The sequence below is a fragment of the Felis catus genome, chromosome C1 (assembly GCF_018350175.1).
Source record: "Felis catus isolate Fca126 chromosome C1, F.catus_Fca126_mat1.0, whole genome shotgun sequence".
NCBI lineage: Eukaryota > Metazoa > Chordata > Mammalia > Carnivora > Felidae > Felis > Felis catus.
This window is the reverse complement of record NC_058375.1, coordinates 36,861,068-36,887,264: the sequence shown is the minus strand read 5'-3', so window position 1 is coordinate 36,887,264 and position 26,197 is coordinate 36,861,068. Positions and strand designations below refer to the sequence as shown.

General features: G+C 54.0%; 1 protein-coding gene across 1 annotated transcript in view; it reads right to left on the bottom strand.

Moving 5' to 3' along the window:
- Positions 1 to 171: 171 nt before the first annotated feature.
- LOC101081996 (vitamin D3 hydroxylase-associated protein-like) overlaps positions 172 to 26,197 on the bottom strand; it is a 39,519-nt gene continuing 13,493 nt past the window's right edge. The window contains exons 11-16 of the mRNA XM_045033597.1: positions 25,196 to 25,304; positions 22,797 to 22,932; positions 6,767 to 6,887; positions 6,491 to 6,546; positions 4,648 to 4,808; positions 172 to 515 (exon numbers count right to left, since the gene is read on the bottom strand). Coding sequence (XP_044889532.1) covers positions 172 to 515; positions 4,648 to 4,808; positions 6,491 to 6,546; positions 6,767 to 6,887; positions 22,797 to 22,932; positions 25,196 to 25,304 — 927 coding nt within the window. The remainder of the gene's footprint in view (positions 516 to 4,647; positions 4,809 to 6,490; positions 6,547 to 6,766; positions 6,888 to 22,796; positions 22,933 to 25,195; positions 25,305 to 26,197) is intronic.

Below are 26,197 nucleotides of genomic sequence, written 5' to 3'. Positions count from 1 at the left end.
GAGTCCCCGCCCCCTCCGCCCGAGTAAACTTTTCCCAAATCCCCGAGCCGCTTAGGGCGAAGCCGCCCCCGCGGCCTAATCCGCGCCCCCCGCGGATCTGCATAATCGGGTTAGCGGCCGCGCTCCCTCCCGCTCTCGCCGCCGCCGCCGCCGCGCGCGATTCTCTCGCTGTCACTTAGGGAGGCTCAGCGCGATTTGCGGCCTAATCCCCCGGGATCGCTCGGCCGCCGCTCCCCGAGGGGCCGCCAGATTGTTCCCTTCATAATTGATTGACTCTATTTGCCGGATTGGGACTTCAAAGCGCCGGCGGCGCGGGGGCGCCTGGGAAGGAGCGGGGCCCGCGGCGGGTCGGCGGGCTGGGCCGGGCGAGGCCCCTGCCCGGCAGGCGCCTTCCACCCCGCAGCCGCGTCCTTGGGCCGGGGAAGCTGGAGCACGAAATTCGTCAGTGATGTTGGTGACCAATACGACGAGTCCGATGGTGTGGATCGCGTGGTCATCGCCCGTGTTGGAGAGGTCTGGGCCAGGCACGGTGCTCAGTGCTTCTTGAGTCCACGCTTTAATCCTCCTCCCAACCTCAGAGCCTGCAGTGTATTAATATCCCCATTTTACAGGTGAGGAAACAGCTTCAGAGAGCGCTCTTCCTTCTCGGAACACCTTCCATGGGCAGCAAGGTTCTGGGGATCCAGCTGGAGCCAGACTGACCCTGTCTCTGCCTCCAAATGGAATCTTATTCTAGGGAAAGAGGCAGGTGGACACACAAGAAACAAAGAAATACATGAACAGAAAACAAGGCAAAGTGATGTTGCCATAGCACCTGGGGAGGTAAATTAGACTGAGTGGCCAGGGAAGGCTTCTTCTGAAGGAGGGGCTGCTTCAGCTGCAACCTGAAAGCTGGGAAGTGAAGGAAAGCGCTTGATGAGGAGCTGTGGGGCAGACACTGGAGCAGAGGGAAAGACAGGTGGGAAGGCCCCTGTGCAGGCACCAGCCATTAGCAGGTAGTAGAGCTGAGGCAGAAAACTCAGGGCTGAACTCCAGAGCCCAGAGGCTGAATCTCATTTCCTTTTCCACCTTGCCCAGCCTAGACCAAGCAGCATCTTCAGCACAGGCTAAGCCCCTAACACAAATGTCCAGACGTACTGGCACAGGCACCCGTCTCTGCACAGCTCTCTGCGGGTTCCTGGATTGGCCTATCAGTGCTGGAGCCCGGGCGCTTCCATATTCCATGGATCAGAGACTGCCTTGGCCGACAGCCCAGCACCCAGAGCCTTTTTGGAGCTAGGGCTGCCACTTGCTCCTCTCCAGAGGAGGTAGGGGCAGGGCAGGAGGCGGAGCTGGAGGGGCCCGTACCCTGCCCAGCCATAGCCAGACTCCCAGAACTCCCTAGCCCAGACTCAGGAATCCCCAGAAACGCCTAATTAATTCTTGATTACCCACTGTCTCTGCAGCTGCCATTAGCCACCTCCCCAGCCTGGGCCCAGTTAGGCCATGTAATTAAATTAGCGTAGGGAGAACATTTCCAGGCAGGAGCGAGGTATTCCTCCTGCTGAGCCTCCTACGAGTTCTGGGAGAGCTGATGAGGAAGGCTCAGAGACACCAAGGGGAGCATACAGGGTCACACAGAGGGGCTAGAACTGGGGCGGCTCGAGTGTAACTCCTCGAAATTAGTTCTGGCCCCCCTCATCCCACCTCTCTTGAGACCTCTACTCTCAGCACATATTTTAAACCTTAAATGTCTTTAAAATGACAAGAGATTTGCTGCTGTCCTTAATTAAATTTATGCCAATTCACAGAGCTTTTGGAGAGAGGGATTTGGGACAGGGGAGGAGAGAGCCCGATTTCCATGGGGTAGGAAGCAGAAGACAAGGATTTGCAGCACGGAGGCATTTCCCACCTTCAGGATCAAAGGGGTGGGGCAGAAGGAGGTGGGTGCAGCAGGGGTATGGCAGGGAAGGGAGAAGAGGTGAACATTGGAAAACTGAGGCCCTGGCCACAGGAGCTCCCTTAGGTGAAGGTGGGGAGTCACGTTCTTTTTTATAAGAGAGACCAGAGAAAGTAGCCTAAAAGAACACCCTGAGGGGGAAAATTAGGCCATAAACCAAGGCAGGAAGGGCTGGGGAATTTGGGCCTATACACAGTGAGGAGGACCTCGCTGGAGTCTCTACCCGCCACATCTGAGGAGCCAGGCTTCCCTCCCTCAATCCTGGGAGATGCTGGCTGACAGCCCCCCTCCCCCCAAACCCAGCTTCTTGTCACTTCAGAAAATCAGAAATAAGCCTTAGTGATTAGAGGGAGACGAGAGTGAGATGGGGCTTAGAGGCTCAGGGAGGTGTTAAGAGGCGAGTGGGACTCAGAGTATTAGGGGGGCAGAGCTAATAGCTTCTCTGGATGCCCCCCCCCACTGTAGTACTCAGGGGGAGGAGGGAGAAGGAGAGGGAGAAGGTGAGGGATGAGAAGACATGGAGAAGAGAAAGGAAAAATGATGGGGAAGAGAAGGAGGCAAAGAAAGACAGGCGCTGAAGGAGGGAGAGAAGAAGGTGGGGAGAGGGTAAGGCAGGAGGGATGGAAGTGAGAAAGGAGTGAGACATGGAAGTAAAGGTGAAGATAAAAAGTAGATGAGGAAAAAGAACGGATTCAGTGAGATGTCACAGTCTTATTTGATTGAGAAAAAAGTAAATTTTATAAAGCTAATACCCAGTGTTGATGGCAGTAGGGCGATGGATGCTTGGGGTACAATGGCGCAACCTTGGAGTTTCTGGAGATAGAGGGAGTTTTGGCAATAACCATCAAAATTTTAAATATGCATCCCCGGAGGCCGAACAATTCCACATCTAGGCATCTGTCCCCCAGCAACACTGGCCTGTGTGCACAGTGGTGTAAGGACAGAGGTACTTGCAGCCATGATGCAGTCCAACGAGCAAGGACTGAGTACATCACTGCAGCCATCCCATGGCATACTATGCACCCAGGAAGAAGGAGAAGCTAGATCTGCCCACGCTGTCATGGAAAGGTGCAGCAGACGTATTGTTCAGTGACTAGAGTAAGTCATTAAACAGTATGAATAGTATGGTCCCAGTTTGAAATGTTGAAAGAAAAAACACTTAAAACTATATTGGGGGAGGCACCTGAATGGTGCAGTTGGTTGAGCGTCTGACTTTTGTTCTTGGCTTGGGTCATGACCTCACAGTTTGTGAGTCCAAGTGCCCGCATGGGGCTCTGCATTGATGGTGTGAGCTTGCTTGGGATTCTGTCTCTCCCTCTCTCTGCCCCTTCACCGCTTGTGCGCTCTCTCTCTCTCTCTCTCTCTCTCAAAATAAATAAACTTAAAAAAATTTTAACCTATATGAGAGATGTGTGTGTGTAAATATATAGAATCAAATGTGGAAGGAAGGAGAACCCCCAATTACTGTCAGTGAGATTTATGGGGTAGGGATAGGGGGAGTATTACCTTTTCACTTTGTATTCTTTTGCATTATGTTTTTAGAATGAGGTTTTTGAATTTTTTTAATGTTTGTTTATTCTTGAGAGAGATAGAGCATGAATGGGGGAGCGGCAGAATCCGAAGCAGGCTCCAGGCTCTAAGCTGTCAGCACAGAGCCCAACGCAGGGCTCAAACTCACGAACCACGAGATCATGGCCTGAGCCAAAGTCAGACGCTTAACCGACTAAGCCACCCAGGCACCCCTAGAATGAGTTTTTTGAACCATATATTAGTTATGTATACTTAACAATAATAACTTTCTAAGAGGGATGAGGAAGGAAAGGAGGGCAGGAAGAAGGAAGGAAAGAAGGTGGTGCAGGGCCAGAGGGAGAGCGGTGGAAAGCAGGCCGGCTGGGTCAGTAGTGGTGCAAGGTGGGGGGTGTTTGGCTTCCAGGAGGTGCGGTGGGGGGGGGGGGAAGGGCGGCTACCAGCCAAGCAGCGCCCCCCAAAGTGCCCAAACACATTCCTTACCCCTGTCCCCATCACAGAAAATCTGGCTGAGGCCTGAGTAATTGAAGGCTAATTGGGTTTTAGGCTTGTTAATGCTCCTGCGAATGTTTGCACTGAGGAGAGCCAGTCGATCCGGATAAATGACTCCCGGTGGGACTCCAGTGGGGGAAGAGACACTGAGGAGAAAGGGCCTTATGGATGACAAGCAGGAAGCAGAGTTTTTCAGCTCCCTCCAGAGGAGTGTGGGAGGGGGTACAGTGCCTGGGAAAGCTGAGAAGCCCTTGGATTTTGTGGAGAGGGGGAATTGGAAGGGAGAAGCTGGTCCAGGGAAGTTCAGGCCTTAGTCAGGGCAGGGTTCTGACAAGTGGCAGGGAGGAGCCCAGGAGGGAGGAGCCCAGGAGGGAGGCCAGGACTGGTGACCCCAGCCAGAATACACAGCAGCCTGGGGGTTCCAGTCTCCAAAGGGAGTGAGGGGATGAGTCGAGCTACCTGTGATAGGCAAGGAGGAAACCGCTGGAGCTTCTGCCCACACCCAGGAGCAAATTATTGGGCTCACAAAGGGACAGGGTCCCTTTAAGAACTACATCCTGGGCTGTGCTGAAGTGTGCCTTCTGACCCAGGCCCTTCATACCTTCTGAGGCATCCTGCACCTCCAGGCCTACATCACAGCCCTCCCTCCCAAATTCCCCACCACTGTGTCCTGCTAGGAGGTGGCTTGCCTGCTGCACCAGAGGGGCTCTGAGGCTCCCCATTCTCTGTGGACTGGACGTTGTTGGCTTCTGACTGTCGAGCCTTCAGGAGGCTTCTGACTGGCATAAACGTGCGGCCAGCAGGGATGGGGCCAGAGGAAGGTAGCCTCTCTAGGTCCCCCTGAAGAGACCTGATGATGCCAGAGGAGACCCCATGAAGGGGAGTCAGGCCCAGGCAGCCAAGGAAGAGCGAGGGAGACTCTAGGAGAACATGAAAAGGTTTTGTTTTGCAAAGTTACTGCTTGGGGGGGAGCTCCTTGTGCCACAGGAGCTGGAAATCCCAGACTCGGGAGAAACCCATGATGAGGCCCTTCCCGGGGTAATCCCCACCCTCCACAATCCCCTTCTCTTCTCCGGGGGTCAGACAATACAGGATGTGCTTTTAAAGGATCAGCTGCACATTTGTTTCCTCCTCCTCCTCCTCCTCCTCCTCCTCCTCCTCCCCAGGCCTGACTCCGGACTGGGCCCCTGTGACAAGGCAGGGAAACGTTTAATGAGTTTGTACCCCCGAGAGCGCAGTGACTGACAGCCGCCCCGGGGGTCACCACTCCTCTTGTCCTGAAAGAGGATGCGGCAGCTGCTGGGCTCTGCGTGTGCGTGTAAGCACACGCCTGTGCTCCCTGTGCACGTGCACCTGGGGCTGGGAACCCTTCCTGGGAACAGAAGCTGCTGCGAGGGTTTGAGGAAAGGGGAAGGACTTGGGGGTTGCTTGGGGTTCTTTCTGGGGGTGCCTCTAGCCATAAACCCTAACCCTTCATCTGGGCTCCTCACGTTGCTCTCCACACATTCAACTTAGGCCAGGCTGGTGGGAGGGAGGCCTGAGGCTGCCCACAGTGGGGTTTGAAGAAATTGGGGGGCAGGGTCGATGTGGAGGCCTGAGTCTGCATGGGTAATGAGGCCAGGGACTGGCTTGTCAATAGCATTTAAGTACTTTTCTCCCATTTTCAGGCCAGACTGAATTATTTATTCGTTTCTGGTCAATCGCTGGTAATGTCATTAGCATTTGTCCATCAAAGGTAGGGAACAGAGTGGGAGTACTCCCCCCCACCAACTGACCCCCGCTTTGCAGACCGACTCTCAGAGGTCAGTCCGTCCTGTTCCAGGTCCCTGCCCCGGCTCTCAAGTTACTCCAGCACTAGAATTTCTCAGAGGCCCTGCATCCAGGATGTTCTGTATTCCCACATGCCACATCTTCAAGCCTCATGGAACTAAGGAGCCAGGTAGTAGACGTCCTTCCTATTCTTCTCACACACACCTGGGTCATTAACTTAGAAACTCAGTCCTCCCACATTCAGGCATCACACCAGCTGGCTGACTTCCTGGAAGGTGAGCCAGGCCTGGCAAAGGAAGACCTAGATGCACGGTGTGGTGGAGAGCAGGCAGTCCGGGGAGAGTCCTGCCTCTTCTCTTGGTCCAGAGCCTGCTCTTCTTCCTCAAACTCGGCTCTTCACGTACTGTCCTTCCTTCCTTCCCCCTCAGACGAGGCTCCCAAGTCAGAGTTCTACTTGTCCTCTCAGACCAGGCTCACAGGACGTGAGCTGCCTCCCCCTTCAGATTAAACTCTCAGACCAAGTTTCTTTCTCTTTCCTCAGTCAGCTCCCCAGACAGAATCTGCCTCCTCTTTCAGGCCAAGACCCCAGGCTGGGCTCCAGGGCAAGACCTCCCTCTCTACTCAGTCCACAGGACTTCCTAAACCATTGAAATCAAAGCCCCGCAGGATTAATTCTCCGGGAAGGGACCGCTGGTCCTCGCCTGGCTGAGTTGTGAGCATCTAGTTTGGGAGCCCCTAAATCCAGGCCCTTCAGTGACCAACCTAATCTTCCATCCTCGACCTTGGAACTTGAAAAAGCCAGTAAAGGAGGAGAATTCCTAAAGCGATCAGGGAGAGAATGTGCAGGGGGCTTGCTGAGCAGTGCTCTGGGGATCAAGCCTCTGAAGCAGTGGCAGCAGGACCAGACAGAGGGAGAGGTCCATCCGTGCGATTCAGTGGCCTCAGCCGGTCCCACAGGAAGCTTGAGGTAAGGGGTCAGACCTTGTACTCCTGCACTGGCCAGTCATCCTGTGCACCGCCCCTAGGGAAAGGGCGTACCTTGGGTGAGGCAGCTGAAGGCTGTTCCCCAGAGAAGAAGCTGACCATGACCCATGAGTAGCCAACAGTCAGCGGCTGCAGGAATGAGGAGGCCGGGAAGCACTGCAGCGTCCCCGGAGCGCTAGGCGACACGGACGGACCGGGCACCAGGAGTCTCTGTGGAATGGCTCAGTCCGTGAAGCTGTGGGTGTTATAAAAGTTGGGAGGGCAGCCACACAAGGCAGTTTGGATGGGCACCGCAGGATGAAAAGGTTTGGGGCCGCATGGAGGACTGGGGTAGAGGGAGGGACCAGGCAGATGTGGCTTGGGGGGACACCAGTGGACCAAAAGTTGGGAAGACAGAGGTGGTGAGAGTGTCTTCATGTTGCCCCTGCCTGGGCTGGGCCAGGGCTTATTCCCGGGCAGGTCTAGGCAGCCCGGATAGAAAAGAAGGCCCCTCCTCAGCACTGTGGGCTCCTCAGTCACTAAGCAGGATTAGCCTCCTCTTCCTCAGGGGGAGGGGCTCCGCTCCTGCATCAGCTACCAGCTCTGGCCCTAATCCCCCTCGCTTTCTAATCCACCCACGACTTTCTTAGGCATTAACGTTGGGCTCTCAGCTCCCTAAGCACCACCCTGAAGATGGAAGCCGGGCTCTGAAGGGAATTAGGCCAGCCTCAGAGGATGGCTCTGCAGACAACTGGAGGGAGGCTGAGAACACCACCGCCCCCCCCCCCCGCCACAGCAGCCTCTTCCTCTGCAGCCCACCCCTACCCCCACCCCCAGACAGGGTCCAGAGCCTCACAGGGGTCTCTTCCAGCTCACTGCTGGAGTCAGGCAAGGATGGGGGATGGAGAAGGTCTGAAGAGGAAGAGGATCCCCTAGGGTGGATGCTGAGTCCAGAGGTGGTGTCAGCAAAGGATGCAAGGGTCACTCACAGCCTGGCAAAGGCAAAAAGTTGGGAGGGCTCGGGGCACTCTGTGCCATGAGAGAGACTGGAAGGGTAAACTAGGGCCAGATTGTGTAGGACCTTGAATGCCAGCTGAGGAATTTGGACTTTACCTTGGGAGTGGTAGGGAGTGGTGGTGGGAAAGTGGTGGGATTAAGAGCCATTGCTCTGGTACCTACGAAGGACTGATGGGGTGGGGGACAGAGACTGAGGGTGAGGAAGCTCTTGCTGTGATGGCAGCAACAGGCAAGGGGACCCAATGAGGACACCCACCCAAGGTCACCCAGCTTCGGCTCCCAGCACAGCTAGATGGTGCAACACTCCATGTGGTGGCTGGGACAGGTGCCGCCCCTGTCTGGTTCGGGGGCTCTGTGAGTATCTGTGGGGGAGCAGGCTGGGCACCCCAGAGGTGAGGTGGGGCAGTGGCCTTCCGGCTGGTTGGAGGCTTCCTTCCAGGGCCTCTTAATCAACCCTTGCTCCAACTATCAGAAACAGGTTGCAGCAGCCTGGCTGCAGCACAGGACAGAAGGAGTGGCCTGGTGGGCACAACCGTCACCTGCCCCAAGACACCTCCATTTGGGGCTAAGTTATCTGCAGATGTCGTAGGGGTGGTTATGTCTTCATTAAACCAGGTATGTACTAAAATTCTCCTTACCCTACCCCTCGGGCTGGGCAGTTGTCGTTTGCCCATTTTTTTACAGATGAGAAAAATGAGGCTCAAAGGAAGTCACTTTTCCTAGACCCACACAGCTTGTGACAGCACTGAAACCAGGCAAGCAGAGAGGGGAGGACAGCCATTCACAAGCCAGGAAGGCCAAGTGGTGCAGTGGTTACAAGTGTCACTGTTGATGACTGATGGGTCGGAAGTCAAACCCACACTCTGCCTGCCTATTGCTAACTGGGGCGACCGTCTGGAGTCCCAGGTTTCTCATTTTGGGTTAATAATGCCAACTCGCAGGACCCCTACGGTGAAGGCAGGGGAGGGGGAGGCCAGGTAGGAGAATATACATACAGGGTTCCAATGGGAACCCAGGTTGGGGGCCAAATGGTTGCTGTCGTTGCTGCCCAAGGCCACTGAGTAGACAGGCAAAGAGGCAGAGGCTGATTCCCAGCTCTGTTTGTTTCCTGGATGTACCTTCCCCTGGGTAGTGGCAGGCACCTGGGGTCCCTAGACTCCTTGAGGTGCGTTAGGCAGTAGGGCAGGCAAGTAGGGTGCTGAGCAGGTGGTGGGATGTTAAACGGCCAGGAGGTTCATCAGGGCCGGTGTGTTCGGGCCTGCTGGCAGGCCCCTCTCATTGGGCCCTGTTAATGAGCTTCCACTGGATTATCCGCTCCCACCTCCGCTCCGTTTACTCTGTCAAATCGAGTTTGCATTTTAAATGGGAATTTGACAAGACGGGCAATTTGTCTGCTGACGAGGTTAATGGGTGTTAGCCCTGCGGACTGAGGAGGGAGAACCCATGCCCCAGCACAGCCTGGCCCCTGCCCAGATCAATGACCCTGGCCGCTGCTCCTCCCTCCACTGCAGCCACTCTGGGCCTCCCAGTGGCCAGAGGCTGTCCGCGTATGTCGGGCTCACCGCCTCCAGGCAGTCTTCCCCAAAGCTCTGGGCCCTGGGCCATCATCTACTGCTCAGGCTGGTGACATTCCCCTCTTCCTAGATTCAGACAGGGCTCCTGAGGGCTGGGCCATGCCACCCCCTCTCAGACTAAGAGCCTCCCTTCTCAGACCCAGGTTCTGGGGTGGGGGGCAGGGCCAGGTTTTCCACCAAGGGCAAGGGAGTGTCTCCTCCTTCCTGCTCCCCCTCCCACCGCCCTCTCCCATTTGTGACTTGAAATAGAGCCAGGAGGGCTAGAACTGCCACTTCCTGAGTCTCAGTGCTGGGATATGGACTGGTTGGCAAGAAAAGCTTTCAAAGCCATCACCTCCAAGCTTGGGACAACATCTAGACCAAGCCCCAGTGTTGGGGCTCACAGAGGAGCTGAGAAACCCTGCTGAGACTTCTTGATGGGGCCCAAGTTGACCTCCCTCACGTGGGACCTTCTAACCCTTCCTTGAGCCACCTTCTCCAAGGCTGAGCAAGAGCCCAGGTTTCTGGAACCCCAGCCCGAGCCAAGAGCACCAGACCAGGGTGGGCTCAGGCTGTGGAAGAAGATGCCTCTGCTTCCCCTCCTCCTGAGGGCCCAGCGCCCTTCCCCGCCCTGGCTAATGTGCCACAATTACCTCCTAAGTGCCCAAACAAATGTGGCTGCTGGGGAAAGTGACACGGGCTCCAGGTGATGGATTCGTGCCATCGGGGAGCCGGGCGGAGCGGGCCCCGAGCGGGGGGGCAACACTAATATTGTATCAGCGTCGGCGCCGGCGCCACGAGCCGGTGATGAATATGTGTCACTTTACACGGCGCACACTCGGGGGCCTGGCTGCGCAGGCATGGAAAATAGAGTGTCTGGGATTAATGATATTGAAAATGATAGAGAGCAGATTGGAAATGGCTTCGCCCGCCCGACCCGCGGAGATGGAAACGTACCTCACAGCTATCTGCCTGGCCGGCCCCCACCTGCCCCCCCTTTCACCAGCCACGGAGGCCCACGCACGATAAGGACCCTGCGTCTCATTCCCACAGGCAGCTCCTTGGGATAGCACATGTGGGGGACACACCTGTGAACAGAGACACAGGACATCAAGGAAATCTCAGCTTCTGACTGACCCTTGACCTTGGTCCCACATGAGCCTGACCCCAGTCACCCAGTGAACCTTGACCTTGGCCACAGACCAAGTCCTGACCCCAGTTCCAGCTGAGCCCTGCCTCTGGCCACAGACTGAGTCTGCTGGAGCCTGAGCCTCTCACAAGACCATGAGAGCTGGGGCAGTAGGGCAGAGGAGGTGAGGAATGAGGTGGGAATGTGTGGATCACTCAGCATAGTGCATCCCACGCTGGAGGGCAGCTCACAGCCCAGTCTGTTAACTCCACGGTGTGGACTCCTGAGTCAGTTAGCAAGTGAACAGGTGTCTTCTCCATTAATGTCATTTTTTTTAATATGTTATTTTTAAATAATCTCTATCCCCAACGTGGGGCTCGAACTCATGTTCCCGAGATCAAGAGTCACACGTTCTACCAACTGAGCCACTCAGGCATGCTTCCACTGATGTCATTTTAGTGTTTAATTATGTTGGTTTTTGTGATTGTGTCTACTACACACATAAGTACATATTTGTAGGTATGTGTGTTTATGTGTGCATCTGTTCACAAATATACCTGTAGGGCTGTGTCTAGTGCGTGCAGGAATGTGGGTAACTGGGCTTCCCCTCTGTACGTATGCCTTGATGTATTCAGACATCTATGGGGGATTCTGTGTATGCATGTGAGGGTGGCTTATCTTAGGTTACTCTGTACAGAGGTATGGGGATGCCTGTGGTGAGTGTGTGTGTGTGTGTGTGTGTGTGTGTGTGTGTGTGTGTCTGAGCGTCTGTGAAGGTGTGTGTTGTTTACCCACAGATGGAGGGACGCTGATGTGTGGACTGTAGTAGAGGAAAACCCTTCAATGAGGCCTGACCCTGTTTACAGGTTAAATTCCCAACATTAGGGCAAGATGCCTTTCCCTGTTGGAATGGAATCTAGTGCACTGGGATTTCAAAATTGCCAGATGGACAGCAACCCTATGGCCATCAGCTGAGCCCCAACATCCATCCCAACCCAAACCAAGATGAGGAGGATGCACCTACATCAACTCCATTCATTCATTCATTCATTCATTCATTTGACAAATACTTCATTGGGTTCACGATATGGTAGTTACTATCTTTGATGAACAGGACAAACATGGTTCTTACTTCATGCAAGGTCCGTCAATCAGAGGAGACAGACACTAAACGAGTAAACAGAGAAGTAAGCAAACACTGACACAAGGTAAAAAGTGCCACAAAATAAATAATCAGAAGGCCACTATAGAGTTAATGGGGTGACCCATCATTAGATGCGGTGGTCAGGGTTAGCTCCTCCGTGCAGGTGACATTCAAGCTGAGGGATGAGGAGCCAGCCCTGTGGAAAGAGGAGAACAGTGAGTGCAAAGGCTCTGGCCGTATTCTAGGCCCCGTCAGGAGAGAGAAGTCAGGGCAGCAGCAGGAGGGGGTGGTGCCAGAAGGGACTCGGCCTCCTAAGCCAGCGTGAGGAGGCAGGTTTTGCTTCCAGTGGGCTGTGGAGACGTGGGAGGATTGAACTAAAAGAGCAACATGGTCATCTCTGCATTTTTAAAAGAAATTGGAGGTGTTGAGAATATAAGCAGGAAACCTTTCGGGGAGGGGGCGGGGATGGTTCTGGTAGCAGCTCTGGGCCTAGGCCCACGTCCACCCAGCCCCGCCTAGATCCCCCCTCTGCCTCACTCTCCATCCTATGGGGTCCTGGACATGCTGTCTCCCCCCAGACCGCCTGAGTCTTCCCAGCCCTATTCTCATCCCAGGAACCGGTAGAGAAAACTAAGAGCTCCTCTGAAGCTAGGAGTGGAGGGGGGCGCTCCACACTGGTGGCAAGAAGCCAGGTCTAGGGGAGAGCCTCCACCCCCTCCAATTCTGCAGGGAGAGGCGCAGCTTGCCCTGGGTTGTGGGAACTCTGAACACCTCCCCTCTCCTGCCAGTGTCTCCATGGAGGGCTAGCACATAGTAAGGGGGCTCACCTCCCTGTCTGTCTGCCCCTTTGGCTGTGAGTCACCCAGGAAGGAATCCCAGATGTCTGGTTCGCCACCAGCACTAGCACACAGAGAGGCCTGTGGGAAGCTTGAAGAGGGAGCTTCACTGGGTGAAGGGCAGAGCTGGGTGACCCGACTCCACCCCCGGACTCCGGCACTACCCCCTCCTGCCCTGGCACCTGGGCTTCCTGGCCGGCAGGCACCCCTTTGGCAGCGGCTTTTGTGTTTGGAGGAGGTGGGAAGAGGAGGCCGAGCCCCTGGGGGCTGCTTCTCTCTCCCTCTCTGCTTCCATCTGCTGTCTTCTGCTTGCTGCCTTCCCTCTCACTCTCTCTCAATCTCTCTTCGTCTCTCTCTGCTCCTTCCTCTCCCTCCTTCCCTGCCTCTCTCTCCCTGAGTCATTTGCAGAGCGGAGATGGCCTAGCCCATCTGGGAGCGAGCGCACGGCAGTGACGGAGGCGCAGGTAATAGCCGAGTGGAGGAGAGAGACGGGGAAATTTATGACATTGAAAATGGCTGAGAGAGAGAGAGAGAGAGAGAGAGAGAGAGAGTGTGTGTGTGTGTGTGTGTGTGTGTGTGTGTGGCAAGGGGAGCAGGAGAGGGTGGAGAGGGAGAGGGAGGGAGCTCCAGCGCTGGCTTGCACTCACACACACACTCCCAGCCCTGCGCCCCCTCCCTCCAACCTTGCGGAGAGGACAGGACGTGGGGGAGTGGGCTGCCAGCTCAGAGAGAGAAAGACACACAGACAGACAGACAGACAGACAGTTGGTAGGATAGAGAGGGCAAACGGGAGGAGGGGAAGAAGAGCAGGTGAGACAAGGAGACAGAGCAAGGCTGAGAACCACCGTGGGAGAGGTGAGAGTGTCTGGCTGTGGGGCCTGCTTGTGTCTGTCCTGGTGCCCCTTCAGGAGCTCTGGTCTGAGGGGAGGGGTGTCCTCTCGGAGTATGGTAGCAGGGAGTCTGGAATCTGAGCTGGAGGTTGTCTAAGGGATGATGCTCAGAAAGGGCAAGAACATGCTCTGGGTTGCACAGCGGATCTTCTTCTTCCCAGCATGGCTGTTTTCCCCAAGGTGCTGGGGTGTGGGGAGCCAGGAAGTAGACCAACTAGATCTTATAACAACCCCCAACAACTCCTCCTTCTGGACCAAAGGAGGCAGGGAAATGGCCAGAATGACCTCCTCTTGAAGTGAGAGGAGAGGGGCACCTGGGTGACTCTGTCGTCGGTTGAGTGCCCATCTACGGCTCAGGTCACGATCTCGTGTCCATGGCTTGGAGCCTCGCATCGGGCTCTGTGCTGACAGCTCAGAGCCTGGAGCCTGCTTTGGATTCTGTGTCTCCCTCTCTCTCTGTTCCTCCCCCGCTCACGATCTGTCTCTCTCTGTCTCTCAAAAAATAAAATGAAGTCAGAGGAGAATCTGTTTCCTTGGGGTACTAAACTCATAATCCCCCCTACCCTAGTCACCCCTAGGCCACCCAGAATGTTACTAAAGAGAAGAGTAATTAGACATCCTTCAGAGAACTAAACCCCCACCTGGACCCATGGCCACCTCCTACCCAGCAGACTATACTCCACACCCCTGTTCAGCCTAATTCTGCTACCTTCTGGCCCTAATTCCTCTGAGTCCCCTCCTAGTCACCATATTTTAACCCAGGGCTCTGTTCTTTGCTCAGATACCTTCCTCCTCTGGGCCTAAGTTTCCTCATCTATAAGCGGGGATAATAACATTCTCCTTGGGCCAGAGAAGCAATGCCAGGACTCAGGACTTTGGTCCACCTAAGTCTCAAGCTTCTTCTCCATTGGAGAATGTGGGTCATCTTAACTCCCCAGGAGCTCTCAGCAGTTCTAGCTGACTTTGTGGTGAAGGTAGAAGAAACAGGAGTCTCAGGTAGCCCCACATACACACACACAGCCATCTCCCAAGGAAGCTGATATATCAGGTACTCAAAGGGCAGAACCCTCCATGCTGAGGCTCCGGCAGAAGAGCTGATGCCTAGAGAAGGGGAGGCCTTACCCTAGTCATAAGCTGAGAAGGTGTGAGCCCTGGTCTACTAGCCCAGACTGTGTGCCAAGCCCCTTGTCCTGCCAGACGTGGGCAGGACAGGTACCTTAGGGCTCTTAGAAACCTTGCCCCACTCCCAGCAGCTTGACTTCAACAGGTGCCCAAGGTCACTCCCCACTCCACTGCCCTGCCCCCTTCTCCCTGCCAGCCTTCCACTGAGGCCCCATCCCCTCCCCTCTCTCTTCTCCTTCCTCCCTGCTCAGTAGCCCTCTCCACTGAAAAATGTCTTGGATTAACCCCTCCTAGCCCAGGGCATCTGAAGAGATGGGAGAGTGCAGTAGTTGAAAGCACAAGCTTTAGGGCCAGAAAGGCCCAAAATCACAGCTCTACCCCTTGGCTAGGTGACCTTGGGCTCTTCATTTAATGTCTCTGAGACTTATTTCCTCATCAGGCAAATGGAGCTGTAAAGGCCTGGCTCCAGGAGTCCATGGTGTTCCATAGTGACCCATGGTAAGGATCACATGAAATCATGGATCTAAAATGCCTGGCACAGAGGAGGTGCTCGGCAAACGCCAAGGTGCTGGCATCTAGCCCTCTGGCTAGATGTGTCTTAGCTTTCTGCTGCACTGGGAAGGATGAGAGTGAGAGCTTGGGGTAGGGAGAGGAGGAAGAGCGGTGGCAGCAGCTTCAGAAGACTCTTGCTCACTTAGAGGAGACAAAGCCAGAGCTGCGTGGGAGAGACTCAGGTGAGCCCCTGAGAGGCACTTCCCTATTCTGAGAACGAGGAGGAAGCCGCATTTCAAAGGGCCCCAACCAGTCTGTTCGTGGCCCATATCCTCATCCTAGAGGTAGCTCCAAGGCAGCAGCGGCCACCGTCTGGGGAACAGTGGGGGAGGTGAAGAGTTCACTGGGCCCACAGGCTGCGCTGGCCTCGGGCCTCCCACCCAGCCCCTGTGCCCTGGCCCTGCCCATTGTGGCCGCATAAAAGGTGACGGATGGTTAATGGGGGAGATAACGGGATTCATAAGGGAAATTTATCGGTCACTCTGGTGGTATAAATATGTTTATAGCAGACCAAGGGGAAATGAAGAAGCCCCAATAAATCATTGTGAAGCCACCAGCCACTAATAGGCGAGCGGTCACGGGAACCCCAGCGTTGGTGTTTGCAGACACCCCCTCTGGCTGCCTGATAATGGCATGGTAGGGCCGCAGACTCGTTGGCCCAGCCCACGCCATGGTGGGAACAGGACCCCAGGGGCCGCCTCTGCTGGACCTGAGCTCTCCTGCCCACCGTGCAGCAGCTCTTTCAGTAGATCTGGGCTCAGTCAGGCTGGAAGGGCCGAGGGAAAAGGGCAGGGGACACACCGGGCCTAGTCTGGGAGGTCCTGTAGTGCAGGGGTTAAGGAAGCTCTGGAGTCAGACCTGGCTTCAACCCACTTCCCAGTCCCAGCCCCTCTTCATGTTTCCCTGTCTGCAAAGTGATTTCACAACATGGGAAAGTGGTTGGGAGGCAGATAGGGATAATCCACTAATCATAGCACTTGGCACCTTGTAAGCCTCAATAAATAGTAGCTGTTCTCACTCTTTACTTTCCCTCTTGGGAAAGTGCTATGCACATGTGAGAACATTCTTAGAAAGTGGATAGCATTGTCCCCATTTTCTAGATTAAGGACCCTGAGGCTCAGAGAAGTTAAGGGGCTTGCCCCAGGTCACACAGCTAGAAGAGAAGGGTTTTGTTTGATACCCAAGCCCAGCCTCTTCCCTCTGTCCCAGTTTAGACCCCCACTCCTCCTTCAGAGTTCCTGGGGGGTCCCTATCCCCCACCACCTCCAGCAGTGGCCAAAGATTCCAGGGATCTGGAAGTACAAGCCCTGGGGGCTCCAGCAGCAACTTGCTGGTGCTGGTGAGCTAGGGCTCGGCTTCCCCCACCCACCATTACCCCTACCTTTGCTGCCCCTGCTCCTCCCTTGCTCACCCCTCCCCTGCGTAGCAAGGGTTACACTCAGTTGGGTGACTTCACCCAAGCACTGAGGTGGCTTGAAGCCTTCCACATGATCTGTACAGAGTGCTCTGCACTCAGCCTTGTCCTGCAAACTCTGGGCCTTGGTCACAGCCTCAGTCCAAGCCAAGGTCCCCTCTAGACCAGTTCACTCCTCCATTCACTCATCCAACAAATACTTATGTAGCTCCCTGTAGCTCCCTCCAGAGGGCCTAGGTGGGTGAGGCCCTGCCCCTGCCACACTCATTGTCTGGTGGAGGCCTGGATCTTGGAATAGAATGGGGTATGTGCTGACATTAAGGAAGGCGCAGAGGCTGCAGAGGCCAGGAGTCAAAGAGTAGGAGTCCAGTAGGCAAAGCATTTCCAGGGAGGGGAGCAGCTTGGGTGAGAGCCTGGGGGGCAGACAGGTTGGTTTCACCACCTCTCTCTCTCAACGCTGGGGCTGTCAGGCACCCCCACTTGGGGTTCTATCCTCACTTTGTCCCTGTTGCTGGCCCCTCCTCCCTCTTCTCCTGATCACACTGTCAGATTCACCTCCACACAGGACAATGCCATAGCCAGCTCCCCGTTTCCTGCCAGAACTGTGCTCCCCACTCTGTCACTCCCTGAGCCCCAGATCTTTCCCCCAGTGCTCCACCCAACAGTCCAGCCTTCCCCAGCCCTGGAGGGCTAGGGTCCCTACACAAACTGGGGGAGGGGAAACGGCCTTTGAGGTCCTGAGGCTCCCCCCCCCGACGCTCCTCTCCCACCTCCCCAAGTTGCCTTTGCCTCCTCTGAGTCTCTGCGTGCTTCTCTAGACCTGTCTCTCCTTCCTGTCCCAGTTTCTATCTCTCCCCGTGTCTGCGCGTCTCTGGCCGTCTCTTTCTCCCAGTCTCTCTCCCCGTGGCTCTCTCCCTCCCGGTCTCGGGCTCCATCTCTCCCCGTCTATCCCTCCCGAGGCCGGGCGGGGGAAATCGCTCCGTAAATAGGCGGATGGCCCCGGGCGCTCCGGGCGCAGACACTCGTTTTTAGAGCCGGTAATTGACTCCTTTCAGTTGATAATTCATGGCTTGCATATGCGCTTTAATGCGGGCGCCCGGGGAGGCGCGGCGGGCGGGGCGGCCTAAGCGCGCGCGGCGGGCGGCGCAGCGGCCGGGGAGGGAGCCGGACTCTGTCGGCCGGGGTACGCCAGAGGAGGGGGCCTCCGCCGGGGTCTGTCCGCCCCGGCCACCCGAGACAGCGCGGATGACGGAACTGGAGTGCCATGGGTAAGGTGGAGGGGCCCGGGTCGCCCCTGGGCCGGTGAGACGACGCGGGGCTGACTGCCAGAGCCTTGGAAATGAAAAGCGGGGGAGGGGGTGGGGACACGCGGACACCCTTCCCCCGCGCAGCCACAGTGCAAACGGAGGCCCGGAAAGGGGATAGCTCTTACCTGTATCCCACAGCGCAGAAACAAGACCAGAATTCAAGGCACACCCTTCCCAGAGTGTCCTAGTCAGGGGCCTCAGTGCCAGCCTTTGTAGACACCCCCTGCCACCAGAATTCTCCTACGTAGAAGGTAAATTCCTCCCCCGGAGTGACCCACCACCCTGTTGCTCTCAGGCTTCCCTAGGAGGAGCTGGCTCTTCCTGGTGAATTCTGGACACTGACACCAGACCTGAGGTGGCCTCTCACCCCAGCAGGGGCTCCCGGGCTGGGGAGGGGACCCCAAGTCCTCTCCCACCCGGCCTTCACCCACTGTGGATCGGTCTCATCCTGCAGCTGTAATCATTTCCAACTCACAAAAGAAACTGAGGCTCAGAGAAGCTGGGAGGCTTGACCAAGGCTGCAGAGGAGGCAGAGAAGAAGTTGGACACATGTGCACCCAGATCAAGGATTCCACAGTGGGTGTAACAGGAGAGGGAAGGGGAGAAGGAAGGCAAGGTCCTGTCCCTGGACATCCCATCCGCACCAGACACAGCCTCAGCTGCTATGGCAAAAGGTGCCGAGGAAGCCAATGACTTGCCCACAGTCACACAGACCAGGCAGCTGAAAATGGTGCTGGCAGGTAGTGAGAGGCTACAGGTCAGTGCTGGAGCTGGAGCTGGAACTGGGGAGGAAGGCAGTTGTTGACCCAATTATCAGCTCAGGAGAAACAACAGAAAGCCCAGCCTGGAGGGAAATCTGGCCTTAGGATGGGCTTCCCATTTACTTGGCCCCTTGTCCAGGTATCTGCCACTCTCTTTCCCCAGGCTAATATCAGACAAAAGTAGAATTCTGCCCCCTATCTCTTATAATCTACTAATGTGTAAACCAACTGGCTTATTCCTATGTCCCCCTATCTCAGTCTCCCCATCTCTAGTTTTCCCATCTGTGCAATGGAGTTTACACTGGGAAAGTCCTGCTGACAGTGGATCTGAAAGCTGAAAGCCAACTACTGTCTGAGCTGTGTGAAGCTCAATGCTGCCCCCTGGTGCCCAAACTGTTGCAGCCAGTGGGAGTGAGAGAGGAGGCAGGAGGCACTTGAGGTAGAAAACCTCTCTGCTCTTCTACCCCCATTTTCTCCCAGCCTCTTAGACCTCCCATCTATGGGGGAGAGAGAACAAAGCAGGAGCCCTGCTAGCCTTGTCTGAGGAGAAACCATGAGGTTTCTTCTCCAGCAGAGGGCTCAGATTCTGATAGAGCCTGGAGAGAGGTAGAGGCCACAGTGAGGTCAGTAATAGCCCTGTCTCACCTGCACCTGGACATCCCAAATGGTTCCTTCTGTGATAGGTAGAGTCAGGGATTCCCTTCTAGTGTGGTTCCTTCTTTTATTTAATTTGTTTTAAAATATTTATTTTGGGGGGGCGCCTGGGTGGCTCAGTCGGTTGAGTGCCCGACTTCGGCTCAGGTCATGATCTCACAGTTCATGAGTTCGAGCCCTGTGTCAGGCTCTGAGCTGACAGCTCAGAGCCTGGAGCCTGCTTCGGATTCTGCGTCTCCCTCTCTCTCTGCCCCTTCCCCGCTCATGCTCTGTCTCTCTCTGTCTCTCAAAAATGAATAAACATTAAAAAAAATTATAAAATATTTATTTTGGGGAGGGGAGCACACACGTGGGGTGTCGGGTGGGGGGGAGAGGGAGAGAGAGAATCCCAAGAAGGCTCTGCACTGCCAGTGTAAAGCCCGGTGCAGGGCTCAAATTCAGGAACTGTGAGATCACGACCTGGGCCAAAATCAAGAGTCGGATGCTTAACCAACTGAACCACCCAAGTGCCCCTGGTGTGATTCCTTCTTAGTTAAACTCGGGTCTTTTTCTGCCTGAAATTCCATCATTTGTGTTCAGAGGAGGCACTCAACAAATGTAGGATGGATTGATATAGGCAGATGGGTGGATGAATGAAAAATATTCCTCTGCATTGAGGTATTATCTTCAGAAAGTCTGTGCTATCAAGCACAGGAAGGAATGTGTCCATTAGCTTGCCTGGCTGACTGGAAGTAGGACTGTAAAGTGGAGTGAGATACAGAAAGGGTAAGTCTTAATGCAGGAGGACCTCAAGAGAGTTCAGATGAATGGAAGGTCATGGAGGGAGTTGGAGGGATCAAAGAAGACTTCCTGAAGGAGGTGGCATTTGATGCAGGGTTTGAAGGACAGAGAAGACAGTGAACGTGTTTGGGTGGTGGGAACAGGATGACAGAGGCACAGAGGCAGAAGTGTAAAACATGCTTGTGGTGGCAAGAAGGCTCCAGGTTGAGGGAAGGGAGGGAAGCTGTGCTGTGGTGGAGCCCTGGCAGAAGAGGCTGTGGAGGATCTTGGGAGCTGCTGGCTGTCAAGCCAAGAAATTGCAGCTTTGCAGTCTAAGCACTGGACTGTGAGCCTGGGTCTGGGTCCCAACCTTGGGTCTGTTCTGACTGGGTTTCACTCCCTTGGTCCTGCTCTTTGGAACTTTCTCTAGACAGCAATGGGAGCCATGGCAAGTTCTAGATCAGGGAAGTGCCTAGAAGTCACAACTCACAGAATAGTCAAGTTGACAGGTATACCACGGACCTCATCACATCTAACCCCTTCAATTTGTAGATGAGAAAACTGAAGTCCAGAAAGGAGAAGCAACTTGCCCAGCATCACACAGCAAGCCAGTGGCAAAACCAGGACTTGAACCCAGGTCACCAGCCCCTCTGCTGCAGTCTGGGATATCATCTGGGGGACTGAGCTGGAGGAGAATAGCTGGAGGCAGAAGGCTACCAGGAGGCTAGAGCCCCACCTAGACCAGAGATCACAAGGTCAAGCAGTCAGAAATGTTTATTGGGCCCTTTCACCCTGTGCCCCATCTTGGGCCAATGTGAGGAGTCCATGTATTGAGTACCCACACAGAGGAATGACAAAGAAAAGGAATGTGGTGGGCCTCGGGGAGGAGGAGACATGAGGCAGATATGGTATTCATGAAAAGGGGCATCAGGAGCAGACTTGGATGAGGATGAAGAAGGCCTCCGGGAGAAGGAGTGGCCAGTCACTTGGGTCCACTGTGGTTCTTGGCCAAGGTCTCCACCTCTTTCATGAACCGGAGACACAGCTCCTCTTCCTATGGAAGAGCAATGCACTGCACAGCCACAGGAAGTCCCACAGATCCTTGTATCGCCTGCTCAGAGAGAGGGTCAGTGGACTTAGAGCCTGCTTTCTGCTCACAGGTCCCTCGCCCAGCCTTCCTTACCACCCATATGCATTAGTCCAAACATCTCATCACCAGTCTATACTAAGGCAGAGATGCCCTGGAGCTCAGAGTTCCAGGCTTCCTCAACTCTCAGGGAAACCTGGAAAACCTATTCTGACTGTATCGGTCTATAGTTCGCCAGGGCTAAGATGTAAAACTTGCTCCCCATGCACAGAACTGACTATAATCATAAAATATACAGTTAATTAAAAAAAATTTTTTTAAAGGGGCCACCTGGGTGGCTCAGTTGCTTAAACATCCAGCTTCAGCTCAGGTGATGATCTTGTGGTTAGTGAGTTCAAGCCCCGCGTCAGGCTCTGTGCTGACAGTTCAGAGCCTGGAGCCTGCTTCAGATTCTGTGTGTGTCTCTCTCTCCACCCTTCTCCCACTTGAATTCTCTCTCTCTCTCTCTCTCTCTCTCTCTCTCTCGCCTGCTTCAGATTCTGTGTGTCTCTCTCTCTCCACCCCTCTCCCACTTGAATTTTCTCTCTCTCTCTCTCAAAAATAAACATTAAGTTTTTTTAATAAAAAGATTTAAAATTTTTTAAAAAATACAAAACTGAGTATCCACCTAATGTTCTCAGCAGAGGAAATAAGAATGTGCAAATCCCTGATCTAGAGCCTAGTCATACTTCTGCAGTGAAGGGGGTACTTGGGCCTCAAACACAGACTTAGTTAGGAACATGGGGACTGATCCTAAGTCCTGCCATGAAATTCAAACATAGGAATTCAAACATGTTTTCATTGTTTTATGAAAGCCCTTATTTGCCTTTGCTCTGGAGCCAGGTCAACTGGCTTCAAGTCCTGGCTCCTCCACTTCAGCTGTGTGTGGCACTGGTCAAGTCTCTTAACCTGTGTGTGCCTGCATTTCCTCATTTGTAAAACCTCACGGGACAGTTACGGGATTTAATGATTTACTATATATACAGCACTTCTTAAACAGCTCCTGGAACAGAGTAAGAGCTCAAGACACATTAGGTAGTATCCTTATTGTTATTTTCTCAGAATTCAGGTCAGCAGTTCCACTGGGTAACTCTAGCAATAAAATCAATTTCCAAAAAAGTAAGTTGCTTAATGTCTGACTCAGACACATGCATACCTTTCAGAGTCAGTCTCTCTCTCCCTCTCTTTCTCCCTGTCACCCAAGACAGGCTTGTCATTTTAGACCATGCATTAAATAGGCCCATGGAAATATTTCCTTCTGTGAAGCTACCTCGGAATCAGTGACATAGTAGCATGTATTGTACACGTCCTGTATACAAAGCCTTATGCTAATTGCTTCACTGTTTTTCAGTGGCAACTTTAGGACAACCCTGCAAAGCAGATATCTTGATTCCTATTTTCCTGGCAAAGAAACTGAGGCTCAGAGAGGAGCAGTGTCCAATCCAGTTACATACTAAGCTCCTCACCAGGGACATTTGCCCCCCTCTTCCTGCCTCTGGGATCGACTTTTCCTAGGGAAGTGTCAAGAAGACCAGTGGTTTTGTTAAGTATTCTCCCACGACAGGGACTGAGACGGACTTGGAGATAAAACGGTGTGTCCTCCAAGATGAGATAACACTGTAGCAGAAGTGATAAAGGATAAACACTAGGAATGACTGGCCCCACCCTGCCCCAATTTGCCCGACTGGGATTGAGGCAAGAATCAGTCCTGGCTTGTGCCGTTGGGGGAGAGGCATGGGGAGGGAAATTGACCCTCTGGAAATTTTTGTCCTATCTTGGGTACCTATTTTGGGTACTATCTCTGTAGTATCCCGTGTAGAAGGCCAGTTCCAAAATAGTACCTATTTTGGGTACTATCTCTGTAGTATCCCGTGTAGAAGGCCAGTTCCTCCTCGTCCTGCGGCGTCACAGTGGTGACCGGCACAACGCCAGCAGGGAAGTTCAGGATGTTGTACAGGCCGGTGTAGGAGACAATATCTGTAGGAAGGTCCAGGCAAGCCCAGAAAATCATCAGCCGACAAGACTGAGGTGGGGAAGAATGCTGGGTGAGCGCCCCCTCAGGGTCCTCCTTGGAACTGTAGCACTCTGGGCTTGCGCGGCGCTGGGAGTGCACCTGACAACTGCCTCTCGCTCACCCCGCGGTGGAGGGAAAGAGAGAACGGACGCTGCGGAGGCCTTAGTGCCAGGCCCCGTGCTGGCCTCTTTCCACTGCTGATTCCTTGAGTCCTCTCCACCCCTGGGAAGTGGAGAGTACTCTTTCCTGTGTTCAAATGTGGAACCCGAGGGGGTAGACAGGTTAGGTGGTTTTCCACAGGCCACACAGCTGGTGGGTGACAGAGGAGTCAGCCCATGCCTGCAGTACACTGGGCTCCAAGATGGCCCAGGTGTGCAGGGCCACCCTGAGTTAAAAGGCAGCTCCCCTCTGCAACAGCCACCTGCATGTAGGGAGTGACTGTCAAAGAGGCAGCGGTGACAACAGAGGACATCAGTGCAGGGCCAGGTATGGGATGTGCCTTTGGGCAGCCACTGTGGGGGGACCCGGGGCAGAGCAGTCCTGGCTTGAGGTGGGTTTTCATTCTGCACTGAGAACACCTCTGAGACCTGTACCTGTGCTGGGCAGGGGCCCCAGCAATGTCTCAGACACTGCCCTGTGCTGAGGCTGCATCTCAGGGGGGCTAGGCCAAAGCCACCTTTTGAAGTGAGGCAGCAGAAAGCATGTTACGAGTGAATGGATATGCTAAGTGAAAGAAGCCAGACAGAAAAGCCTTATTCCTTCGGATTCCATTTATGTGAAATCCTAGAAAAGGCAAAATTATAGTGACAGCGGATCAGTGGTTGCAGGATGTAAGGGTAGAGTGAACTGCAAAGGGACATCAGGGAGATTTGGTGGGTGATGAAAACATTCTATTTTTTTTTATTTTTTTTAATGTTTTTTTTTTTTTTTTTTTCAACGTTTATTTATTTTTGGGACAGAGAGAGACAGAGCATGAACGGGGGAGGGGCAGAGAGAGAGGGAGACACAGAATCGGAAGCAGGCTCCAGGCTCTGAGCCATCAGCCCAGAGCCCGACGCGGGGCTCGAACTCACGGACCGCGAGATCGTGACCTGGCTGAAGTCGGACGCTTAACCGACTGCGCCACCCAGGCGCCCCTTAATGTTTATTTATTTTTGAGAGAGACAGAGCACGGGCAGGGGAGGGGCAGAGAAAGAGGGAGATGCAGAATCCAAAGCAGGCTCCAGGCTCTGAGCTGTCACCACAGAGCCTGACGCAGGGCTCGAACTCCCAAATGGCAAGATCACGACCTGAGCTGAAGTCGGACACTTAACTGACTGAGCCACCCAGGCGCCCCAAAATATTCTATACTTTTATCATGGTGGTGGTTATACAGCTATATTTATTTGTTAAAATTTATCAAATTACACTCTGAAAATCGGTGAGTTTCATTGCATGTAAATTGTATTTCAGGGGTGCCCGGATGGCTCAGTCAGTTGAGCATCCGACCCTTGATTTCGGCTCAGGACACGATTTCATGTTTCAGTTCCTGAGATTGAGCCCCGAGTCGGGCTGACAGCATGCAGCCGGCTTGGGATTCTTGCTCTCCCTCTCTCTCTGACCTTCCCTTGCTTGCACTCTCTCTCTCAAAATAAATAGATAAACTAAAAAAAAAATGTTTAAAAAAATTTGAATGGGAGGGGCACCTGGGTAGCTCAGTGGGTTAAGCATCTGAACTCTTGGTTTTGGCTCAGGTCATGATCTCATGGTTTGTTCCTTAGTTTGAGCCCTTGTGTCTGGCTCTGCGTTTGGCTCTGTGCTGATAGCGCAGATTTTTCTCTCTCCCTCTCTGCCCCTCCCCCACATGCATGTGCTCATGCGCGCGCGCTCTCTCTCTCTCTCTCTCAAAAGGTAAAATAAATAAACTTAAAAAAAATGAAAAATACAAATAAATAAAAGGTAATGGGAAAACTTGGGAGTGTCTGCTAACAGGTACAGGGTTTCCTTTCAGGGTAATGGAAATGGAATTAGATAGTGGTGGTGTTTGCACCACACACTAAATATACTAAAAACCACTGAATTGTACACTGTAAAATAGTGAATTTTTGTCATCTGAATTTTATCTCAATTTAAGACATTGCTTTAAATACTGAATGGTGACAGAGGTCAAGGCCTCAGAGGCTGTGGCAGGACTCTGAAGTCCTGGACTCTGGGTCTCAACTCCACTAAGACCTGGTGTCCTCTCACCTGTTCCTATCTCAGAATAGCATATATGGGAGGCGGGGTCCATAGCTGGCATCAGCAGCACGTCCAGGTCCAGGGACCTCCACTTGGCTATGAACTTTTGCTGATATTCCTGCAGGGATAGTGGGATATGGGAGGGGCAAGACCAGCAGAGGTCACTATTTGCAGGACAAGGTCAGGGGCTGCCAGGCCAAGTCCTGTTAAAGATCAGGAAGAATCCCCAGGCTGTAAGATACAGACTAAGCTATCTGGGGAGGGTCAGGGCCTTCCCAGGGGCCGAGGTAAAGGGATGGCAAGGGGAATCTCAAGCTGCAGTCATTTGGGAACAACATATCATCCTGACCCCCAAGGAAATGGACTAAATTAACCTCCTGGGTCACCAAGCCTCCCCATTTGAGTTTAGCCGGGCCTCCCCTGCAGGCTAGGACAGAGCTCTACTCCCTGTCTGGCTACTCCTGTCACCACCCAGGCCTCTGCTGCCCCTGTTCCAGCAGTCCCTTGTCTCTTCAGGCACACATCACCTGCACTGCTGCGTGCTGCTCCCACAGTTTCTTGGGAGTCCTGGGGGAATAAGGAAGATTCAGAATTCCAAAGGTCACCATGGGATTTTATACAAAATGGGGACATTACAGCCAAGAGCTAGAGCCTAGTCTCAGTGCAGGCTACAAATCAGCTGATGGGCTGGGATGACCCTTGTCTTATTTGCTGTCCAAAATACCTTGCCTACCCAACGTTCCCAAGAGTACACACCCTCTGGTTGATGCCCTCCCCCCGCCACCGTCACCAGCCACAGAGACTCACAGCCTCCCCCCAGAACCACGGGTTCTTCCCCTAACCTGTGAGGCCCCCCAGTCAGCCCTCAGGCTGACCATTTCCAACCTTAACCCCAACCCCAGCCTAAACCCAACCTCAGATTAGGCCCAACTTTTACCCTAAGCTAATTCTAGCCAGAACTCAGAGCTTAACTCCAAATCAAACCTCAGGCCCAAAGTAGCCCCAATCCCA